General features: G+C 35.2%; 1 protein-coding gene, 1 long non-coding RNA gene and 1 other non-coding gene across 3 annotated transcripts; 1 reads left to right on the top strand and 2 right to left on the bottom strand.

Moving 5' to 3' along the window:
• The first annotated feature begins 11,028 nt into the window (after nucleotides 1-11,028).
• LOC110940101 lies at nucleotides 11,029-11,777 on the top strand. The gene has a single exon (XM_022181661.2). The coding sequence runs from the start codon at nucleotides 11,247-11,249 to the stop codon at nucleotides 11,607-11,609; it is 363 nt and encodes a 120-aa protein (XP_022037353.1). The 5' UTR covers nucleotides 11,029-11,246; the 3' UTR covers nucleotides 11,610-11,777.
• A 9,498-nt stretch (nucleotides 11,778-21,275) lies between these two features.
• Nucleotides 21,276-21,891, bottom strand: LOC110938610. Its single transcript, XR_002591528.2, has 3 exons — nucleotides 21,844-21,891; nucleotides 21,577-21,734; nucleotides 21,276-21,343 (listed from the first exon to the last, which is right to left on the bottom strand). It is a non-coding gene; the product is annotated as an uncharacterized LOC110938610 (long non-coding RNA).
• A 381-nt stretch (nucleotides 21,892-22,272) lies between these two features.
• LOC110942758 lies at nucleotides 22,273-22,890 on the bottom strand. Its single transcript, XR_004894226.1, has 3 exons — nucleotides 22,849-22,890; nucleotides 22,423-22,470; nucleotides 22,273-22,329 (listed from the first exon to the last, which is right to left on the bottom strand). It is a non-coding gene; the product is annotated as an uncharacterized LOC110942758 (transcript).
• Between the last annotated feature and the right edge of the window lie 104 nt (nucleotides 22,891-22,994).

Raw genomic sequence — 22,994 nt, 5'->3', positions numbered from 1 at the left:
CCCCATACGTAAGGTACTAAACTGCGTAATACTGAATACTTTGCGACCTCATGTTTCGTTGTTGCCCCGTTTTGTCAGTTTCTATCATCATTGACAGTTTGCCAAGGTCTATTAGTTCACGACCGATCCTCTTCAGGCACGGTGTGAGGTTAATGAAACCTATATAGCGCTATCAACTAATAACCCGTTCGCCAGGCCCCGGCGACTAATCGGTATAGAAAGTAGGGACTTCGTGATAGAGTTTCGTTTAGTACACTTGTTGCATCTAATATAAATAGTGATTAATCGTATTCCAAACCAGGAATAGTGAGCAATCCCAAACCAGGGAAAGTGTTTTTCGTTCCGTTTCCTAACCACCGGGAACGCATGCTTTTAGAAAAAAAGTGTGTGAACTCACCTTTGTCTGCTCGGCAGGTAATTTACTTGTTTGAATCGTTCGTTAACCACATCCTATTATGGTTACTGACATGGGTTAGGTTTTTGTATTATGTATACACATATTTAACACATAGCACATAAGTAACATGTAACTTACAAGGCATCATGTACAATACAGGCCCAAACAATTTTCAGTAAAACAGTTAACAACCAACCATGTAATCAGCCCAAAACCAGAGTGTGCGGTCCGAATACCATGCAGTCCAATAAATACGAGTGTGCGACACAAACCAGAGTGTGCGGTCCAATGTGCAATATAGTTAACAGGTTAATCCATTAATGGTATGCGGCTCAATAAATTAGATGGCCCAAGGAGAGTGTGCGACCCACCAAAGAACAGCCCACACAGAGTGTGCGATCCACACTCTAGTGTGCGGCCAGTTCCAGGTGTGCGGTCATGCATTAGAATACTTGTACTCTCTGCTTCACATGCTTGTACGAGAGTGTGCGCTTTCGTGGTTTGTACGGTGAGTGTTGAATGGTTGCACTTTGGGAGTGTACGGTCTCCGAAGGGTGTGCGACATAGCTTGGCTTAGGTGTACATGATGCATAAGGAGTTGTACCCTGCCTATTGTGCGGCATACCTCACACACAGGTGTGCGGTATGCCGTTGATTGTATCACGTGCATTCTATGTTGTACATTCCATTTGTACGATATTAACAGAATCCCTTTTTGTAAATTAATTTATAACAATTCTAAATGTACGAATTTAAACAATCATCATCTTTGTTAATGTTCCTTCCATTCCCAGTTCATTTCTAACAACATATCATCATACATTCTTGGATCAATTGCATATTAATACAATCATTTTCCTTATCCCCATATAAGCAGATCTATGACATGTATCACAATACACCTTACAACTATCCATTTTTCACATACAAATCCAAACAAGAGTCATCATCAATACCCTAAATAATTCTATGGTTCCATTTCACATCAACATTTGCGAATTGCACAGAATCATTTGCTCATGCATTTCGAACATCTATGTGCATACAGTTTGAACAAATAGATCCGCCCATCATGAATTCATTATCAATATCATACATTCAATCCATCTGTTATAAGAAATTATCAATCGCTCTACATCATACAATCCACATATCATTTTACAATATATAAACCCTAATGCAAACTTCACGATTTTTATCATCCAACAAACTGGGAACATTTAAATCATAGTAAAGTAAACACCTTTATCACACATTATCACTCAACATGGAGGTAGTACATTAACCGTTCAAATCAGAAGTGAGAGGTGTGTAGAATCAACGAAAAGAAGTTCCCGAGCGATGAACACAAACTGTTTTGAAGGTTGATGTTACTGTCGTTTAAATGGTGATGATCTTGCCGTCGGATTCAAGAAGAAAAGGGGAGAACTTGGGGTGTTTTCAGGGTTTTTAGAGTGAGAAAGTAGGAGGAAGGGAGAGAGGGAATGTTGGTTGCAAATAGAATGTTCAGCCATCAAATCCTCCTAGGATTGTGCAACATTTCCTTATATATCAGGTGAATATGCTGCACACCTTAACCACCACCTTTCAAGTGTGCGTTTCCAGGGAGTGGGCCGTGGACTTGGGCACGGAAAGTCGGCCCAATATTGAAAGAAGTATAGTGTGCGGCTGGGTTGGTCGTACACATTGTTTTGATTGTGCGGCCGAGCTTATAATAGTACTAATATTAATTTACACATTAATTACACATAAACATATAATCACATAGTCATTAGTTAAATAAGTCCCGTCTTATAATCAATTTCTCGTAGCTGCCTTCACATAAATACAACGTAAAATATACAGGAAAACGTGAGGTGTCACATTATCCCCAAGTTCAAAGAAATTTCGTCCTAAAATTTAGCGCGTAGCCACTGACAAGCTAGTGTGTTTAAATGTTTTCACGGGGTGTCACAGTTTTTATTAGAATGAAGCGGAGATACGCAACCAATAAGCATATCTCTAGAACATTGAACACCAACTGAGTCAACTAGCGGAATTGGTTATAAGAGACCCAAGGCGCACTTCCAAGCAACACAGAAACCAACCCAAAGGTGCAAGTACATGCAATCACTATCAAAAGCCGAAAGCTTGTCCCTAAAGAGATGCACCCTTCAGCACCTATCACTCAACACAACAACAAAAAACCTACCCATACCACCCACCACAAGTACCACTACAACTCAAAAACCAATCATCCCATTCCCCACTAAACCCTATGAAACCACCACTAACCCTTTACCCATCAACCAATCTACCACTGAAAATGACCAAAACACCCCTCCTACCCTGGAGCCAGACAAACCACCAAACAACAACACTCAACCGAAGGAACAAGTTAGAAGACAACGATTTCCATATCCTAGTCGCTTAGTCAAACAAAAAATTGAAGAACGCAAAGTACTCCTTATGTAAGTACTTTCGGGCTTGTGTGCAAGACATGAGTTTGAGACCTTTCGAGGATTTCATGCCAAAGACTTGTAAGGTGTCATCGAATGGAAGCATAATGTGAATGAACTTTTCATAATAAACAACTTCGGCACAGACCTTGGCAAGCTAATCTATCCCTACTATTACATCAAAACTTTCCAGTTACATAGGTATAAGTTCTATTGGAAATTCGTGTTCGTTAAGACATACAAACTGCGATTGCAAAACATAGAATATTGGTTTGAAACAATGATTTAAAACAAGGTTCATAACTTGTTCGAAATCATAAGACCTAGTGTCCCTACATGATTTAATTATACTAAAAATCACAATTCAGTGTTAACGGGTTTAGTGTTTCAAGGCGTAGGCGCCATTAGCTATCAACGTCACAAGATCGACAAAGATGCTCTTCGTTACTCAAGAACATGTAAACCCTAATCTCATATCAAAGCAAAATTGAATGAATTCATTTCACGAAGTCAAAGGTGCGAGTGTGTTTTGACAATCCGTGAATCCAAAACAAGATCAATACAATTAACATGAATTTCAAACATTCAAATGTGATCAACAAATATTAACAACTAAACACAATGTTAAGAACCCTAAAAATCTTACAAAATCTACATTGGGTGAAACCCTAGAGGATTAACCTCTCATGATGCTTGAAACTTGGAGAATGGATGATGATTGTTAAGAAAACACTGTAAAGATCTTGATTTTCGGTTATGTATGATGATAGATGATGATTAGATATTAATCTTGGAGTGAATAACAATGCAGGAATGATTGAGAATGTTGCATGTAACTACAACACTAAAATAATTGCATTAAAGTCCCAAAATATCGAAACAACACATTGTTGACCGAGTTCAGCATCGGCTTACCCAGTAGTGGCGTCGCTGATGCTAGGATACAGCGTCGTCGAAGAAACAAGTCTCCTCAATGCCCAATTGGGCTGTTTACACCCTCACTGACATAGGTAGGGCATCGTCAACGCAACTTCTTCCAATATTTGCGTTTTTATTCATTTTGTGCACCTGTTCTTCCTAGCTCTGATCTAAAGCCCCATTTAGCTCCTGAAATGCTCTTTAAACTCGTCTAGACCTAAAGATCGCAATCTGTATAAATTTAGATCAATTGAAACTCAAATTTATATAAAAACTAAAATTAAATATGGGAAACAACAGACTTTTAACCACATATCATTCCAGCTTCCCGTACCAATAATATTGTCATACTTTTAGTTAAGAGGTCACGGATTTCCTTTTGGTTGCCTGGGTGGAGACTTCCAATAAGGTCACCACCTTGGTACTACTCCCACTCGAGCACACTTAACTATGAAGTTCTTTTCTCGTCCACTAACATCAAGCCAAAAACACGTTTGTGATTTAAGAGGCGGGATATTACTTATAAAATAAGAACCTCTCATGTTCATGGCCGATATGGGATACGCCTAAGGTGTTACAATCCCAAACATCATGGTTATCGGTGTTTCGATCCTATTACTGGCATCTATATTGCTAAACATGCTCGGTTTCTGGAAAACAACTTTCCTTTTCAATCTCCTACTAATCTGATCCTTCTAGTCCATCTTCAACCCTTACACATCTTTTTCTGATTGACCAGTTCTACCTGATGGCATTCCTCACCAACTCAGTCTTCCACATTCCTTCTACATCACACACTCCTCAATCTCCCCTTCCCAATCTTCTCCTTCTAATCCCCATCCTTGACAACGTCCTCCCAACCTTTAATAAATTTTGAAACCTCATGTCCCGTATAGTTGATATATGCTAATCATTTCTCCGTCATTTCACAAATCCATGTTGAACCCACTTCCTTTACCATTGTAAACCAACATTCACAGTGGCGTCAAGCCATGGCCGAGGGATTTAAAGCACTTCTAATAAATGGTACTTGGACTCTCGTTCGTCTAGTTCCTAAATCTAATGTTATTGAATGGCGTTTCCCTGCTGATTCAAAGCTATATGGTTGAGTGTACTAGTGTCCCTAAAAAGAAACTACATAATAATACGCAATTACACACGCATACTCTTTCATGGCCCATAAACAACAGGACTGGGCCTGCCTTTTACACAACTTTAGAATTCAATTCTGGCCTGAAAATCATCCATTCCACTTAGGAACATGTAAAACACTTAGAAACAAACATTTCAACCATTCTAAGAAATATTTACAACAAACAACTATCAAAATGTGGATTTTTATACTATAGTAACATATTGTCTTTCAGACACACTAGGAACCCAGCCACGGGTCGTGTCATGACAACTTGGGTCGTGCCTCGCGCCTAGCGGCATATCCTGCTTGATTTCTACCACAGGTCATGCCTCGACCTCCAGCAAAATATTTATTTTATTTTATTTCATTTGTGGAACAGTTTACGCCTTCGTTCTTGTTTCTTGTTGTAGGCAGCAGGCAGTGCATGACCTCTACCCTCTCGGGTGATCCAACCCCTTTATTAACGAATAAGAATGATATTTCCGCACCATGGATTAGAAGTATGGAAATAGGTTTCCATCTTCTACAATGGGCTATTACCCTAAATGCACCAAATCCTAGATTCCAACACATATAACCCTGAATGGAGAAACCACCCAAATCTCGGCCGGAAAGACTCTAATAATAATAATAATAATAATAATAATAATAATAATAATAATAATAATAATAATAATAATAATAATATAATAGTAATAATAATATTATTATTATTATTATTATTTTATTATTATTATTATTATTATTATTAATCAATAACAATCTCTTAACTAAAGGAACAATTTTCAAATGAATGAGAAACAATTTACTCCACGATCTTAATACCCAAATAACAGTTCCTCTAATGACATATCCAGGTTAGAAGAAACAATAACACGCCTATTCTTAGAAACTGACAAGAAGACTGGTGAACGTTTTACTTGGAATGAAACGGAGATACCCAACCAATGAGCAACTCTCCAGAACATTGAACATCAGCTGGGTCAACTGGTGGAATTGGTTTATAAGAGACCTCAAGGTGCACTTCCAAGCAACACAGAAACCAACCTTAAGGCGCAAGTACATGCAATCACTCTCAGAAGCAGAAAGGTTGGACCTAAAGAGATGAACCTTCAGCACCTATCACTTAAACCACAACAACAACAAACCTACCTATACCACCTACCACAAATACCACTACAACTCAAAAACCAATCATCCCATTTCCCACTCAACCCCATGAAACCACCTCTAATCCTTTACCCATCAACCAACCTACCACCGAAAAAGACCAAAACACCCCTCCTACCCTGAAGCCAGACAAACCTCCAAACAATCACACTCAACCGAAGGAACAAGTAAGAAGACAATGAGTTCCATATCCTGGTCGCTTAGTCAAACAAAAAACCGAAGAAGGCAAAGTACTCCTTACGTAAGTACTTTCGGGCTTGTGTGCAAGACATGAGTTTGAGACCTTTCGAGGGTTTCTCGCCAAAGACTTGTAAGGTGTTACCGGATGGAAGCATAATGCGAATGAACTTTTCGTAACAAACAACTTCGGCACGGACCTTGGCAAGCGAATCCATGCCTACTATGACATCAAAACTTCCCTGTTGCATGGGTATGAGTTCAATTGGAAATTCGTGTTCGTGAAGGTTAAGGACACAATCACGGAGAACGGAATCAACGGTGATCCATTTTCCGTTGGAAACTTCGACGGTAAAAGATTTCTGCAACTTATAGAGTATACTAAGCAAAGGTTCAAATTCTACGGATACAAAACTTGCATTCGCACCGATCTCAAATAGTATTGAATCATAAATTCCATTTACAAGAAACGTACCATTCACGACGTCATTTTCGTTTTGCGCTTGGTTTGCATTGTGGGCTAAGGTGGTTGGGATTACCACACTTGTAACAACTGCGACCATTGTTAGCCGGTAGTTGTTGGTTTTGAATTTAAGGTTGGGTTTGATTCCCGTGTGGAATCCTAAGGTTATAATGATCGGTGTTTATTTAACCCACTTCCATAAACTATATGTTGTTAACGTTTAAATTTTTTATTGTAACTCTTTTTTTTAGCGGCAAACTTCTTTACTCCTATATCGTCTGTGGAACTTGAACCCAAGACCTCCCCCTTCCAAGGTGTTTAAAGGCATTGCCTTTACAAATGGACCACCACCCCATTACCGTAGATAACCACATACACATAAATAAAGAAACACAATTCTACCATAATACAAATCATAATAATTCATATATATATATATATATATATATATATATATATATATATATATATATATATATATATATATATATATATATATATATATATATATATACGGAGAAGATCATGCGAGAACCACCTTTTATTGTGAGAATTGTGAGAACCGCGAGAACCAACGTGAACACACAAAAAATGCCTAAAAATAGCTAAAAATGACACAAAAATTTTTTTTTGAATTTTTTAATATATTTTATAAAAAAATCGCTACTTTTCGAAGCCAAAAAAAAATTTTTTTTTTTAAAAAAAAAATTTTTTTTTGGCTTCTGAAAGTAGCGATTTTAACATGAAAAATATTAAAAAATTCAAAAAAAATTTTTAGATTTTTTTTGATTTTTTTAGGTTTTTTGGGGGTTTAGTTTTTAGCATTTTAGCTTGGGGTTGGGGGGTGGGGGAGATTTAGGTTTTTGGGGGGTGGGGGAGGGGGGTTTAGGTTTTTTTTTTTGGGGGGGGGGGTGGCGTTAGGTTTTTTTTAGCATTTAGCTAGGTTTTTTTTTTTTTTTGGGGGGGGGGGGGTGGTTTAGGTTTTTTGGGGGGTGGGGGTTAGGTTTTTTTAGCTATTTTAGGTTGTGTTTGACATTGGTTCTCAAGGTTCTCACAATAAGCAATAAGGGTGGTTCTCGCATGAGCCTCTCCCTATATATATATATATATATATATATATATATATATATATATATATATATATATATATATATATATATATATATATATATATATATATATATATATATATATATATATATATACTAATGAATATAATGATATATTCATTTGTTGTATTAAAAATGAATATAAAAAATAACAATAAAAACGTCATTAGTATACAATTGAAAAAAAATTGTACATAAATATAATAACGTAATAAAAAAATATTAATAAATGATTCTAGAAAGTATTTTAATCATTTACTAAGATTATATGTGTAATGGTCATTGAAGATAATGCCTTTTCTTTGGGCATGATCCGTCATGTGACGGTTCAATCAGCATTGGAGTATTATGGTGCATTTGTTTAAAATGAGTATAGTGGTATAATGTCCAATAATCTCCCATCTAATGATTATACAATTATTTTTTTTTTGTTTTTCTTTTAAAATTGAAATTAATAATATATCATTAAATAAAAAAATACATTACTAAAAATAAAAAATACGGAAAACCGCTAAAAAACGTAAATTCTAAAGTCTGTATTTGTCACGGATTTGTTGCCACACATTTCCGCTAGGATCAACGCGTCTCCTACGAGGTGATCGATCGGCTTAGACAAAAATTTTATGTCTTTCTCCATTTGCCTCGATTCTTATAGTGCGAATTTTTTTTCGGCGTTTCTTTCTTGCATTTTCTCCAAACGCCTATGACTAAGGTCTCGTATGTCTTGTAGGCAGCGGTTCATCTCTTCGAAATCTTGCTTCTTTTCGAAATTTGCCGAATACGACTCCGCCTTTCCCCATTTTTTCCCACTTCTTCTACCGGTCGGTAGGGGCAACTCCACTTCCTCATCCTTGTCGTCCAAATTAATGTTTAGGTCAACGTTTCGAGCATCAGAAGTGGGTGTTTCCGGATCAATCGAGGATGATGTTTTGGACCGTTTTTTCTTTACGTCTACCAATAGACGTCATGCTCGGTACGTTAGCCCATTTAGGACTTCCGCGTATAAGCTCCCAACAATTCAAGTATGTAAAATGCCTCTCGGTTGGTTGTACTCCTCTAATGCTCTTGTTAATATATTCTCGTTGTTTTGACCGCTATCCCAATTATCATTCATGCGTTGGAAAATTTCTTGGAACGATTGGCATTTCTGGTTTATATCGGTCCATTTGCTTGATATCGAATCATTAGTGTAATCAAGAATTTGATGATTTATCTAATCTTTATAAGTTTGATCATATCTTCTTCCATAGTCATTCTCGGCTAGATTCTTGAGGGTGTTTATGTGAAACTTACCCCCTTGATGTTGAGGTAATTAAGGAAGATCATGGGTGAACAAGATGTATGTGTGTTGATAACTACAACTAACTAAATAGTTAATTGAAAGTGAGTGAAATAATAGTGTCGCCATTAACTTGGGTCATTAGAGTGTTCGCTCTAAAAAAGAACTACACTGTAATACGCATTTACACACGTAGTTCCTCATCTGACAATCGAACCCTTGCGACGACATGGACCGAACTAGTTAACGAAGCATCAAGAGGTATGTTGATCCTAAACACCCCCTTTCCTATCATTGATTACTATCCTTTTTATTTTCCTATCGAGCTATTTATTTTCTTTTCTTTTCATTTTATTCTTTTTAAACCCCAGCTTTTGGACTTGACTAGACGTTAACAATGACTCGGTACTAAAACTCATGTATCATTGGAGGACATCGGTATCTTAACATCACTATATTACACCAACAATGGGTGCACTTGCCTAACGTGAGTTGTAGTGCGGTCGTATTACATCGTGTTTTTGTAAATATTAAAACTTGAACTAGTGCATAAAACAACTTAAATTTAATCATCTTTTATAAGCAAATCGCATCACGTCACGTACACTAATGTTAACTAGTAGGAATCCTCTTCCCTTTTGTGCCTTCTTGGATACTGACTAGGCTGGTTGTCCTGATAATCATTGAACCACTGATCCACGGGTGGATTTGTTAAATACATGGGTTCCAACCTCATCTTTTGGATCGTACGAAAACATAAAACAATATCTTAGTCATCTACATAATCTTAATACAAGGCCCTAGCTTATACGATAACTGAATTAACCTTTTTAGAGCTCTCTTGAAGGAACTTGGGGTAGCCACAACTTTTGTTACTGCTATCTTGTGTGATAATTTTGATGCAACCTACCTTGCAGATAATACGATCTTTCACACACAAACAAAGAAGGCAAATTGGAAATAAATAATCTCAACTCACTATTATTGGCCAATAATAATCCCAACTCATTTAATCACCAATAATAATCCGAACTATTCACTTTTGTTTGTAAAATACCCCCACGTTAAAAAAACACTAACTAGGTTAAAATATTGCTGATGTGGCTTAACATGTGTGGACTGACGTGGCTGGTTAACATCTTACCTGTGTATAAAATGATTATCAGCCTCATTTGCACACACAATCGCATTCTCCTTCAAATCCCTAATTCTACAAATTGGGCAAATTCAGTCAATTGTGTGTGCAAATGAGGCTGATAATCATTTTATACACAGGTAAGATGTTAACAAGCCACATCAATCCACACATGTTAAGCCACATCAGCAATATTTTAACCTAGTTAGTGTTTTTTTAACGTGAGAGTATTTTACAAACAAAAGTGAATAGTTCGGATTATTATTGGTGATTAAATGAGTTGAGATTATTAGTGGCCAATAACAGTGAGTTGGGATTATTTATTTCCAATTTGCCAACAAAGAATGTTAAAGTAGACTTTCATTTTATTCGAGAGAAAGTTGCTCAAGAAAAAATTCGTGTGCACTTTATACCTACTGGAGATCAAATCACAGACATCTTCACAAGGCAATTATTAACACAACGATTCATGTTTTTACGTTCCAAGCTACGGGTCACTTTCCGACCTTAGCTTACAATGGAATATTAGACACAATGTAAATAAATTATGTTAAAGGTATATTTTTTAAATATACAGTAGGTAGAGAATACCCTTATGGAAACCTAGTTTTAAACAATTATCACAACAAGCAATACAATTCCCTTTTCACAACATTCTCTGTGACTCAGTTTGTCTTTTGGTAGAGTTTTAGTAGTGTAAAACTAGAAAGTGTGTATTGTCGCTGTAAAAAAATCTAGCTTTATTTGTATTAATAACTTTTGAATAAATGGGAAATAAGACCCCCAAAGCCAATAAATCACTTGATGCAAGCAAACCACATGTTCTCCACAATTTTCATCCCCACGAATTAAAACAAAAACAAAAATCTATTCATTATTTATTTAAATTTCCATTTTTTTTCAAAACACAAAAAGCTTTTTGAGGATAAGCAACTTGTGGAAACCTTGTGGCACACACCAGTTCTATTATCCCCATATACTTTCATCATCCCTTCATCCTCACAAACCAACTCACACCACAAAACATGGCTTCTTTGAACATGTTTCTTGCTCCGGCGACCGCTATATCCTCTACCAACACCACCACCACCAGCACCACCAACAACATGATCACCACTAGACCAGCAAGAAGAGTACAAACATTTGCCACAGCTGCAAAGGGTTCAGGTGGAAGCAGTGAGGAGAAAGGTTTTCTTGATTGGCTAGTGGGTGCATTAGAGAAAGATGGGTTTGTTGAGACTGACCCAATATTACAGAAGGTGGAGGGGAAAAGTGGTACTACTACTATCACCGGAAAGAAGACCACCTCATCGGCGGCACCACCCAAGAAGAGTGGTGGAGATGGTGGTGGCTTTGGTGGGTTTGGTGGACTCTTTGCTAAGAAATGATCATCTATGGATGTTATCATGTTAGTTTGAAAATTTTATTAATTTTGGTATAATGTCATCGGATTTGATCTTTGATTATAAAAAGTATATTTTGTGCGCACAAATTAAAGGATTATGCATTTGTTCTCAAATTTTGTTGATTACAGAATATGTGAATGTTTTGCTGTCTTGTTGTGAATTATTATGGATATATCTAAAAACAGCCAATAAAATTATGACTTCATTGGGTTATAATCACCTGAGATGATTACATGGTTACTAACTTTAATCCAATTTTAGTTATGATCTGAGTCCTGATATACAAGAATCTCTATTTCTTGACATATCATGAATGGTTTAGCTTCAAGGAAAAGAAAGATATATAAATGACAACAGTTTTACCTTTGTCCTATAGAATTGAATTGGCTTTTGATCATTTTCTCCATGGCATTTTGTTGAAGGTGTGTCCAAAAACTTAAGTACTCTTATTACTTAAGCTGAGAACATGATCACCATAAAACAGACCTAAAATTTCTACAAATCGCCTCGTGTAATTATCTTTTTGCACAATTCTGATTTCTTGAGTATCCAAATCCGGGATTAAACTTGATCCAGATCGACAATCCCAAAATGCAAGAGGGATAAATGGATTTAGATGCAAAAGGGGTTGATTATACCCACACCCCTTATAAATTAATCCCACAACGTTTTCAAACGGTTGTTTGAAGTTGAACCAAACGACAGTTTGTAGGTGTTTATGTCAAATCATAACCCCTGAATTTCAAATGGTCGTTTATTTATACATCGAATGGCCGTTTGCAGGTCCGTATGTCAAACCAAAGCCCCCTAAATTTCAAACGGACGTTTGCGTATGCGTCGAACAACCGTTTGATGACTGTGGAACGGTGTGAGATTAGAAAGTAAGGGTGTGGGTAGAGACCCAACATAAAGGCTCTATAGAACTTTGAGACTTTGGGAATTCCACACGGTTTCGTTCTCTTCACTTTACAAAAGAGGTATCATGCCATAAGAAATGTTTGGCCTCATATATCACCAAAGTACGGTTTGGAAGCAATAGATGTAGATAAGAGGGAGGCTCTATAGTTAAGCGTGCTCATACGAGATCAATTCTCAGATGGTTGGCTTGTTGGATCTATACCCGGACAACCAAAAACAAATTCTTAAGCTTCTCATTGATAAAAGAGACGATATTGGCTAAATATAAAATGACGGGTATTACTAATAATATTAGAGTTACTTTTGTTCTATCCTGATTTGTTTCCGTTTACCCACCGGGGTTATCAGCAGGGGCGGAACTAGCATTCAACGAGTCGTAGCACGGGTTACGGCTCAACTTCGTATCGGTAGTGTATTTTTTTTTTTTGGTTTTATACAAAGGATACCCGTAAACAACTACGAGGATACCCCTAACAAAAAAAAATGATATTTTAGCCCAAAAGAAATAATAAACCTTTGAATGTAAGCTCAATTGTTTTGTAAGCCCTGTAATGTAGGTAAAAAAAAAATCCGTTCTATAATGTACAGTAAAAAAATTGGAATACCCCTCGATATTTCTTCTAGTTCTGCCACAGGTTATCAAGGGTGATAAGTACTAAGGGGGTGTTTGTGACACCTTAGGCTATTATCACGCTGTAAGGTTCTGTCCACAAAAGAGATATTGAAGCATAGGAAAGGTTTCGCCTCATATATTAGTAACGTATTTTGTGTGCAATAAATGTGGATTATATGAGAACTCCACAATTAAAAATGCACTAGGGAAAGCAATCTTACGATGACTGGCCTTCTAAGAATTCTCCATCGAAACAACATAAAATGGAAAGTTATGATAAGAGTGTGATGCTGTATCCACAATCGCAAATATTTAGAAAATAAAAAATGGGAAAGTTACATATAAAATATTACAAAAGGGTATAAATTTGCGACGATGCAATATATTATAGAGTAACAGATCAATGTATTTTAATGGAAATAAATTAAATTTGTCAAACTCTAGAAACTACAATGTAATCTCATATTAAGTTAAAAATGTGTTTATTTCGCCAAATGATAACCCCATTTGTTACGTTTATAGTTTAGAGTTCACTACAAGAAATCGGACATTTAGCGACTAACCCTTTAGCAACAAAATATTTCGTCGCCATAGGTCAGGTATAATAACGAACCTTTGTTGCTATAGGTTTTTCAAGAAATTTCATTTTTTGGACCCTATAGGGACGAAAATTGGTTTCTATAAATTTGGCGGGTTGGAGAGAAATTATCCCGCTTTATGAAAATATTTATACCAACGATATTTCGTCCCAATAGAAAAATAAAGTTTTAATTTTCTTTTTTTAACCTAACTGTAAATAAAAACGAAAAAAGAAAAAACGAAAATTCATTTTTATTAAGCTACGGTGACTAAACCTAGTTGCAATAGCCTGAGCATTGTTTCATATATAAAAACACATCACAATTTTTTCCCTAAAACCCTCCCGCAGAAACCACACCCTCAAGAGAGGTCGATTTTTTTTTCCGTCAATTTCGGGCAAGAAACCACTGTCGTCACCGGCCGCTCGTAAGTCAATCTATGGCAGAAAATTGTAAAAACCCGATAGTGACTAAAAATCGTCATTGTAGGTCAATCTATCGCGACGCCTGTATGGCGACGAAACTAGCAGCCTGTTACGACGGATCAATAGCAACGACCTTGTTGCGACTAATTTTGGTCGCAATAGGATAGAGGGACACAATTTCGTCGCGAAAGGCCTTTTTTTGGTCGTCGCTAAAGGTCCAATTTCTTGTAGTGGTTAAATTTGGTTTTTGCTTCTTTTATTTGATATTTTAAAGTTTTTACCCCAATAATTTAATAATACTCTTTTTCCTCCTTAGTGTTTTCATTTTATTGTCAGATTGCTCCCCGCCTTTAACTCCATCCAAAATGTCTGTGAAATAGAAGAGTATTTTAGTAACTTTACTAATAAATGTAATGGCATTTTAATCTTTTCACACACACACACATATATATATAGAAACGGGATCAGGAGAAAACGCTCAAAAGTGTGAGAACGCTTCCTGGCCTAACACTGTCACACCGCTTAGAGAAAGGCGGAGGGGCTTTTTTGTCCTTTCATATTTCTTTTTTTTAACGCGTGTCACTTCATCTTTCCATTTTTTGGCGTTTAATAAGTACGCGGCGTTTTAATTGTTTTTAGATCAGAATCATAGTAAATATTTTGGTGTTTTAAGTATTGTTTTGGCGTTTTTATTGTTTTTTAGATCAGGATGCAGGTTTTTAATGTAAAAAACATCAGTAATTTTCTTGATTTTATTATATCAAGTGTTTTGCCATTTAGGATACAGGTCTATAATGTGACAGGCAATTATGGCGTTTTGAAAAGATAAATAAATTTCAATTTTCCATGTAGTGGCATTAATATAACTATAATGTTTTGGCAATAATGATACCGTCTCTTTATTTTACTGTTTCTTTCAATTTTCATCTGTCAATTAGTGTTGATTTTTCCAGTAATACTTTGTTTGCGTTTTTGGCGTTTTATGTAGCAACCTCGTATTTTGCTAGCATTCGTTCTCACAGTTTTCAAACTATCAGGCGTTTTGGTGTTTGTAGTTTTTGGCGTTTTATACTCATTTTTTTTAAATAGTAGAGAATTAAATGATAAAAAACAGAGAATTACATAACAAACAATAGAAAATGAAAAAAAAATAAAAATTACAATCTCATCTTCACTGTCATCAGCCTCTTCTGCTTTAACCTTTTTGGCGTTTTGAACCTATTTTTGAATGCCTTATGTAGATCCTTATTTTCCTACATAACAGCCGTCTTTAGAAGATGCTTATTTTTTGTGGCATCCTTTCTGGTGGGTGGATATATACTTGTTTGATGATATGTTGAAGACCAACGCCTGCTCTAATGTATTGATCCCTTCATGCCATCAATATATCCATCAAGAACAAAGTGACATGATGTTATATCAATGTCATTAGTCTCTTTATCTTGAATATTTGTCCATCTCATTCAGCAAAAGATTATAGAGATACCCAACTCAGAGAAGAATCCATTCAGTGAAACTTCATTCAGATCAATACTCAATATAGCAGAATCGAGGTTCTGCATCTGTGGCTTTTTTAAGTATTATTTTTTGGCGTTTTTAAAGTGAATGGTTTCTAGGAAATATGGCGTTTGTTTCTGGTTTTGTGATAAGTTGTTTGTGCAGAGAAGTCTCTCTTTATAGGATGTTTTTTGCGCGTAGTTTAGGCGGGATTTTATTTATAATAAATGATATTAATAAAGTAGCCGTCTTTTCAGTTACCGTGTATTATTTACTGTTTTTGTTCAGTTTTTTATGAGTTTTTAGGGTCATAGACTTTCCATCTCCCAAGTTTGGCGTTTTTGAATGGGTTTAAGTAGTTTTTAGCGTTTTATTTTCCATTTTTAGCTTTTATTAATTAATACTTCTGCAAATTACTTTCATTATAGTTTGGGAGTTTTTGGCGTTTTTACTCCATTTTATGGCGTTTCATATGCATTATGACTGTTTGGCGTTTTATTAAGATAATGTATTTTTTTATTCTAAGTTGAAAAATACATAGCAAACAACAGAAAAAGAAAATTAAAAAAATAAAAATAAAAACAATTCATCTTCCAAATCTTCACTGTCATCAGTCTCTTTCTTCTTTGAATCATGTTCGCTGGTGGTTTGGCTTAGCCATGCATGTGTTTTTGTGGCCGTTTGGAAAGACAAAATGACATGAGTTTTTTTTTGAATATGTATCTTCAAACAACTCATTAGTGTCATTCGTCTTTTCATGTCATTAAAATATTCATCAAGAACAAAACACAGAAAATGACATAAGTCTGACCCCAACATCTTTTTGTTTATGATTTGTCCATCTCATGCAGCAAAATGTTATTTAAGTCACAGCACCTCAGGGAAGAATGCATTATCCAAAACTTTGGCGTAGAACAATATTTGAATATACAAGAAACGATATTTGGCATTTTTGACATTTTACTGAGGAAATACTGTATCTAAAAAAACCGTCGATTTTTTTTGGAATCTTTGATGTTTGAGTGTTTTGGTGTTTTTAAGATGAATGGTATATAGTAGAAAATATGACGTTTTTTTGAGTAGTTGTGTTTGATGTTTTGGGGATTTTGGCGTTTGTAAGTTGAATGGTATATAGTAGAAAATATGGTGTTTCAGGTTCTGGGGGTGTGTTTTTATGTCTGGGATGTTTTTGTTTATATAGTGATGTGTTTTGGTCCATAATGGCGTTTTATTCATCAGTGTGGCGTTTTGATATAGAGGTGTAAAGACGCTTTTACCCTTAATGAGGCGCGTCCACGTAATAAAATTGATGTTATTTACGAAAACGCCACCGCGCCAATCTAGTCCATAGATTGTTTTAATCGGACGATCCATAAGCGTTCTCACCGTTCTCACACTTTCTACCGTTTTCTCCAAATCCCGACCCTATATACATATATATATATATACACACGTATAATGTCTCTATATGTTTTTGAAAAATCATTTAACACTTTCTATCTCTTCTCTCTCTCTCTCTACATTTCTATACAAGCCGCCACTACCAACACCACCTGCCACTGTCGCTGCCGTCACCACCACTACGACCGTCTGCCACCAACACTAACAGATACCACAGCCTGCCACCAACACCGATAACCACCACAGCCTGTGTCACACCCCCAACAGATGGCGGAATTATCGGCGCATGAGCGAATGGATGATTGTTCAGAGCATCATAACAATTGAAAATGACAATATTTAAATAAACCTTTTTGTTTGATAAACTCAAATTCGTACATTTTCATAAGAAAAGAAATTACATCAATTCAAATATTCAAACAAAAGAAAACTAATTTATTCGTGTGTTTATAAATCCATCTAAGTAGATTTCTTGAACATTATCATCAATTCCCTGCAATATATGAATAATAAAGTCAACAAAATAGTTGGTGAGCATACAAGTTTGGTCTACATAATATGGAATAAAAGGTCTCAATCTAACATAGTAATTTCTATACTACTAGCATGTGTAAATTATCAATTAAACCAAGTGTTCCCTAGCATATCCTTTCCACATAAGGGAAGAGGCTGTATAAGATTGAATACTTAACAATACCACATAAGGGCGGTGTGCTACTATAGCGCTATAATCGATAAGGTAGGCGATTGAGTACACAAGATTGACTTCTAGCATGTATGTATGACAAATAGAATGTATTTATAGATTGAGTGTTTGAATAATGTGATTGATTGTGTGTATGTGAATTTTTATAATTTCATATATTGCAACCCAAAGTGTGTTTAAAGGAAAAAAGGGTTCGAATATACTCACTATTTACAAGGGTTTCCATAAAAGTGAGATGATCGTCTTGAGAGGTTGAAGCACCAAATTATCCTAACAAGGATGAACAAGGTGTGTAAGTACAAGGACTTAGAAGTTGGAATGTATATGGGATTTCAATAAGAAATAAATAAATAATAATATATGAAAACACATAAAAATATTATCTTGACTAAACACTCACTTTGGACACTATTAATTTATGTGTATTTCGTGGGTACTATTTCAACCATTAGAAGTCCAAGTGTGAGTAATTTATTCTAAGTTAAATGTTTACCTTTGCACACAACTTTCCACCATAAATTGGTTGGTGCCATGACTAGTTTTAATATTTATATTTATATTTATATTTATATTTATATTTATATTTATATTTATATTTATATTTATATTTATATTTATATTTATATTTATATTTATATTTATATTTATATTTATATTTATATTTATATTTATATTTATATTTATATTTATATTTATATTTATATTTATATTTATATTTATATTTATATTTATATTTATATTTATATTTATATATATATATATATATATATATATATATATACTAGTAGAAACCCGCGCGATGCGGCGGCGGTGACACTTTACTACCCCACAGTGACGGATCTAGAAAAAGTCGTTGAGGGACAACATTTCTAAATTTTATTTTCCATAGGGTCAGCGAAATCGAAAAAACTTCATTTTTTTACAACAGTTACACTACCGTCAAAGCGTCAAGGGGTAGCAGGGGCTACCCCTTGTCTCAAGCTATATCCGCCCCTACTATCCGTTTCTGATTTGCTGTTAGTTTATAAATCCTCTTTTGATATATTGTGTACTATGTATGTTTGTTTCTCATCTGTAGCATCGAGGAGTCTATGATATGATATGAACCTTAGACGAACGATGTAACACATGGGCTGAAAATGTTGGATTGTGTGGTGTATCACTGGTAGGTTTTTACTATTTTGTTAGGATGAAAATGAAGACTTTGTCAAGTTGGAATGCATATGCAATAAAAACGAATCTATTTTGCACTCATTCGCTTTGAGTAAATGACCGATGGAGATATATTTTAGAGTTAACCTATATTTTATATGGAATTTAGTGATTCTGGGTTACAAACTTTTACAATTAGCATGATTTTTTCAATAATGGTAAAAATATCTAGCTTGCTTTATCACGAGCTGTTTGAAATGCTTTGATTACAATATTTTCTAAGCTTTGGCTATGTCAAGATGGCTCAAAAGATTATACAGCAAAATCAGATTTCAAATCTAAACATAATAATTGCATATTTGCATTTACATCCCTTTTCAAGTCCATAATAATACATTGAAGCGATTATATTTAAAATGCCATTTAATTATGAACCTTAAATTTTGGAATAAAAAATACCCAAGTAATTAACACCAACACGGCTCTTTTAGCTAAACTATGTCCATGAAAACCATCGAGTCTACTCACCCTCCAACTTTAATTAGGCCCTGAAACATCGAATAGCGATTCCCCAACACCATAATTGACATCAAAGCAACTGTTGCTATTCATTACTGAATCAACAATAGATTCATAACCTGCCCAATCAAGATCAAGATTTAGCAAAAAATTTATATTAACAACAATAATAGAACATCAAATCATAGATGGAAAAACAATAGCATTGATCAGAAATATTATTCTGTATCAATTTTTAACAATACAATGTGGGCAACTTTTGACCAATTTTACATGTTTCCTTATAAGCTAATGTCTAACATAACCTGAATTGATCCAGTCCTAACCACCAACTTCAAAGCTTCATCTCTAGCCCATATCAATTAAGCCCACCCAAAAGTATTAGGCCAATCATTACCATCTCGTCTATAACCATTATAGCCCAAAATTCCCAACCTTGTTTGACTTCCATTGACCTTTACAAGCACCCAACTTTTTCCTCCACTAAAACATCTCCAGAATTACCAAACTACACATATTTTTCACCATCTTTAAACTTCTAAAAATAGAGTTTCTGTTCATTTCCCTTCCCAAAGACAAAATTCAAGTGAGTCACGTGGTGTGTAAGTAGTACCCTAGGCTAAAGGATCTGTACACAACTACCTAAAGGGTAGTAGCGACAAATCTGCCACGATCGAGATTAAACCAAACCATACTTCTTGTAAGCAATCATGGAGTACTCGCTGCAAGTAGGAATGTATCCACAACTTTTTAGCATTGGTGGCGACAAAAGAAAATTCCAATTGACGCATATATTGAAGAACTAAAACAGATAACTGTGTTTAATGTCGAAACTTATAAATCTCAACCGAGTCAATAAAGCTGGAAACTCACTTTTATAGAACCTCAACATAGACATTGCCAGTTTCAATTCTAATCTTCATTGCCGTCCACAGTAGCATTCCCTATAAAAAGACACAAGATTATTATTTCATTTTAGTACCCACCTCACCACGTTAGGTAAAAAAAGTTTTTAGTTATTATTGATTTATTTCATTGGTAATGCTTGTAATGATGAACCAATTGACCCTCGACCCACTCTTAATAGGTGCCCATTGACTTGTTAATTGTTGACCAAAGAGTCAACGCTAGTGAATTTAATCAAAAAACTCAACTGCTTTTCTAAAAATAACAAAATAGCAGTGTGGTCCAGTTATTATCATGTTAATGAATGAATGAATAAATAAATGCATGTATGTAAGTCAAGTTATGCCCAGAAACCAAGTGTGCTTCAAAATAAGAAGATAAAGAACGGATGCGTTAACTACAATTCAGATAGTACCTTGGATTGATGGAAATCAATGGATAAAATGCCAGCTTTGTCAAGAGGATAACTGTTAAGCTAGGATAAAATGCCAGCTCTCCACAACATATTGACCAGACCGCCTTTTAAGTCTCCACAACATCACAAGTAAATGGCCAAAACTTGGGCTGGCCTCCCTTCAAATCATGGTTTAAAAAAACGTTCGAGGCGCGCCTCAGTTCGAAACAGAAGGAAAACGCATATGAGGCGTACGTATTTGTTTTAGGCGGTATAAATGATGGATTAGGGTGTATTTTTTCGGAGCTGCATTCGTGTCCGCAGGTGCGGGCACGCATGAGTTCAACCAAATTCCAGCTCAGAAACTCATTTTTGCAACCTTGCTTCAAATGTTACCAACGTTGATAATAAAACTCCAATAAAAGCAAAAGCAAATATAAAGTGCAAATATTTGAATATTAACAGAGCTATTTATGACGAATTAATTAATAAATTAATGCCAAAATAAAATAACAAAAAACTCACCTGTTTGTGAGGCGAATAAAAGCACCCGAAGCCCCATTCATTGACACCAATTTACTCAGGCGAATAGAAGCACCTGAAGTACCTATAAGTGAAACATAAATACACACCCATCGGCTTAACTCCATTTCTTCACTTAGATTACAAAAGTACTTAACAAGATCTTGGCTTATGACATAATAATTAGGAAACACAAATTTGAACAATACCAATTCAATTCACACACCCGTAATAAATTCAGAATCTCAAAAATGCATATTAATCAACCAAATATATATAAACACACTACAAAATTGGTGTAAAGGATGAATGTCATACCCAAATTAAAACCAAGGATGCTAATGAGCGTCTTTTTTGCCACACTGACTGAAGAAACCACAGGTAAACCTAATGCCTGATTGTTCCTAGCTGAAACCGTTGTCCCTCTTGTTATTCGGGATCGGCTCACTCGCTGGTGTGTAAGCATCACACATCACCTAAACACACAAACATATAAGGTTTCAATCTTTAAGCAAGATACTAAATAAGTATATATATATGTATATATAATCCCAAAACTATGATTCAAGATTCTTGAAAATGTACCAGAATATTGTTGCCCCTTCTGAATGGATCATTAAAGATGGCTTGAGGGCTGTTTCATTCATCAACAACACAATTTCTTTCAAGTCAGCATGCAACAAAAAAATTCAAAAGTTTTGGTAAATTTTAAAGAGGCAACAATTACTCACTATAAAATGACTTCACTGTCTTCCCCAGGGGCTTGCCCTGTTGAAGAGCCATCATAGATATAAAAGTTTTTCCATCCATTCAAACAACTCTAGTCATAGTAGTCAAAGGGCGCACGCCTAGCCGAAGCGAGGCTACACACCTCGGTTAAACACAAAGTGGCTTTTAGCAACAATGAAATCTGCAAAGTCATTTTTATCAAAAAAACATTTTGAATCAACACAAGAGTGATAAAACAAGTCTAATTAATCTTCTGCATAAACTATCAAATAAAAAAGTTTTATGTGTACTCACTATCTGCAGCTTGATGGTCTTCCTATCCTGCTCCACAGTCTTAATTTTCTGCATCATCATAATACACATTAGCAAAACCTAAACTACAACAAGCCCCAATATAACTAACACAACCACATATACAAGAAAGAAAAAACTCACAAAGTCAACTCCAATTGTGCTTATGTAACTATCCACATAAGAATCATCCTGAAAGTTAAAAAAAAAAAACATAAGGTAAGATCCTCAAGAAAAAAATGCAGTCAGATACAAATCAAATAAACCCTAATTATGATAAATTTATATAATTTTAAACACCCTCTATCATACCGAATCTATTAAATTAACCTTTAAAATATAATAACATCCTAGTTGAATAAAATCAGTAGAATGAATATGCTGTATACTTAGAAATTTAATCCAAAGCAAAAAAAAATTAATAATAATAATCACTACTTCGGCCGGTAAAAATGAAAGCAAAAACTATACAGAAGTTGAAAACATGAATATGCATAGAAAATAAAATAAACCCTTAAAATTTAGAAACAAACATCGAGAGATAATGATTAATGAAGTATGAATAATTACAGCAAATCGGAGAAGAAGGCATGATTTTCCGACGGATGAGTCTCCGATGAGTAAAAGTTTGAAGAGATAATCGCTGCAAAAGAGGAAATTAGAGTTGATTGAATAAGAATAAGAAATCGGAAATGGTAAGCCGGAGAAAGAAAGAA

This window comes from Helianthus annuus, chromosome 5 (assembly GCF_002127325.2).
Source record: "Helianthus annuus cultivar XRQ/B chromosome 5, HanXRQr2.0-SUNRISE, whole genome shotgun sequence".
NCBI lineage: Eukaryota > Viridiplantae > Streptophyta > Magnoliopsida > Asterales > Asteraceae > Helianthus > Helianthus annuus.
The sequence above is the reverse complement of the archived record's forward strand: the minus strand, read 5'-3'. Positions and strand labels throughout refer to the sequence as shown.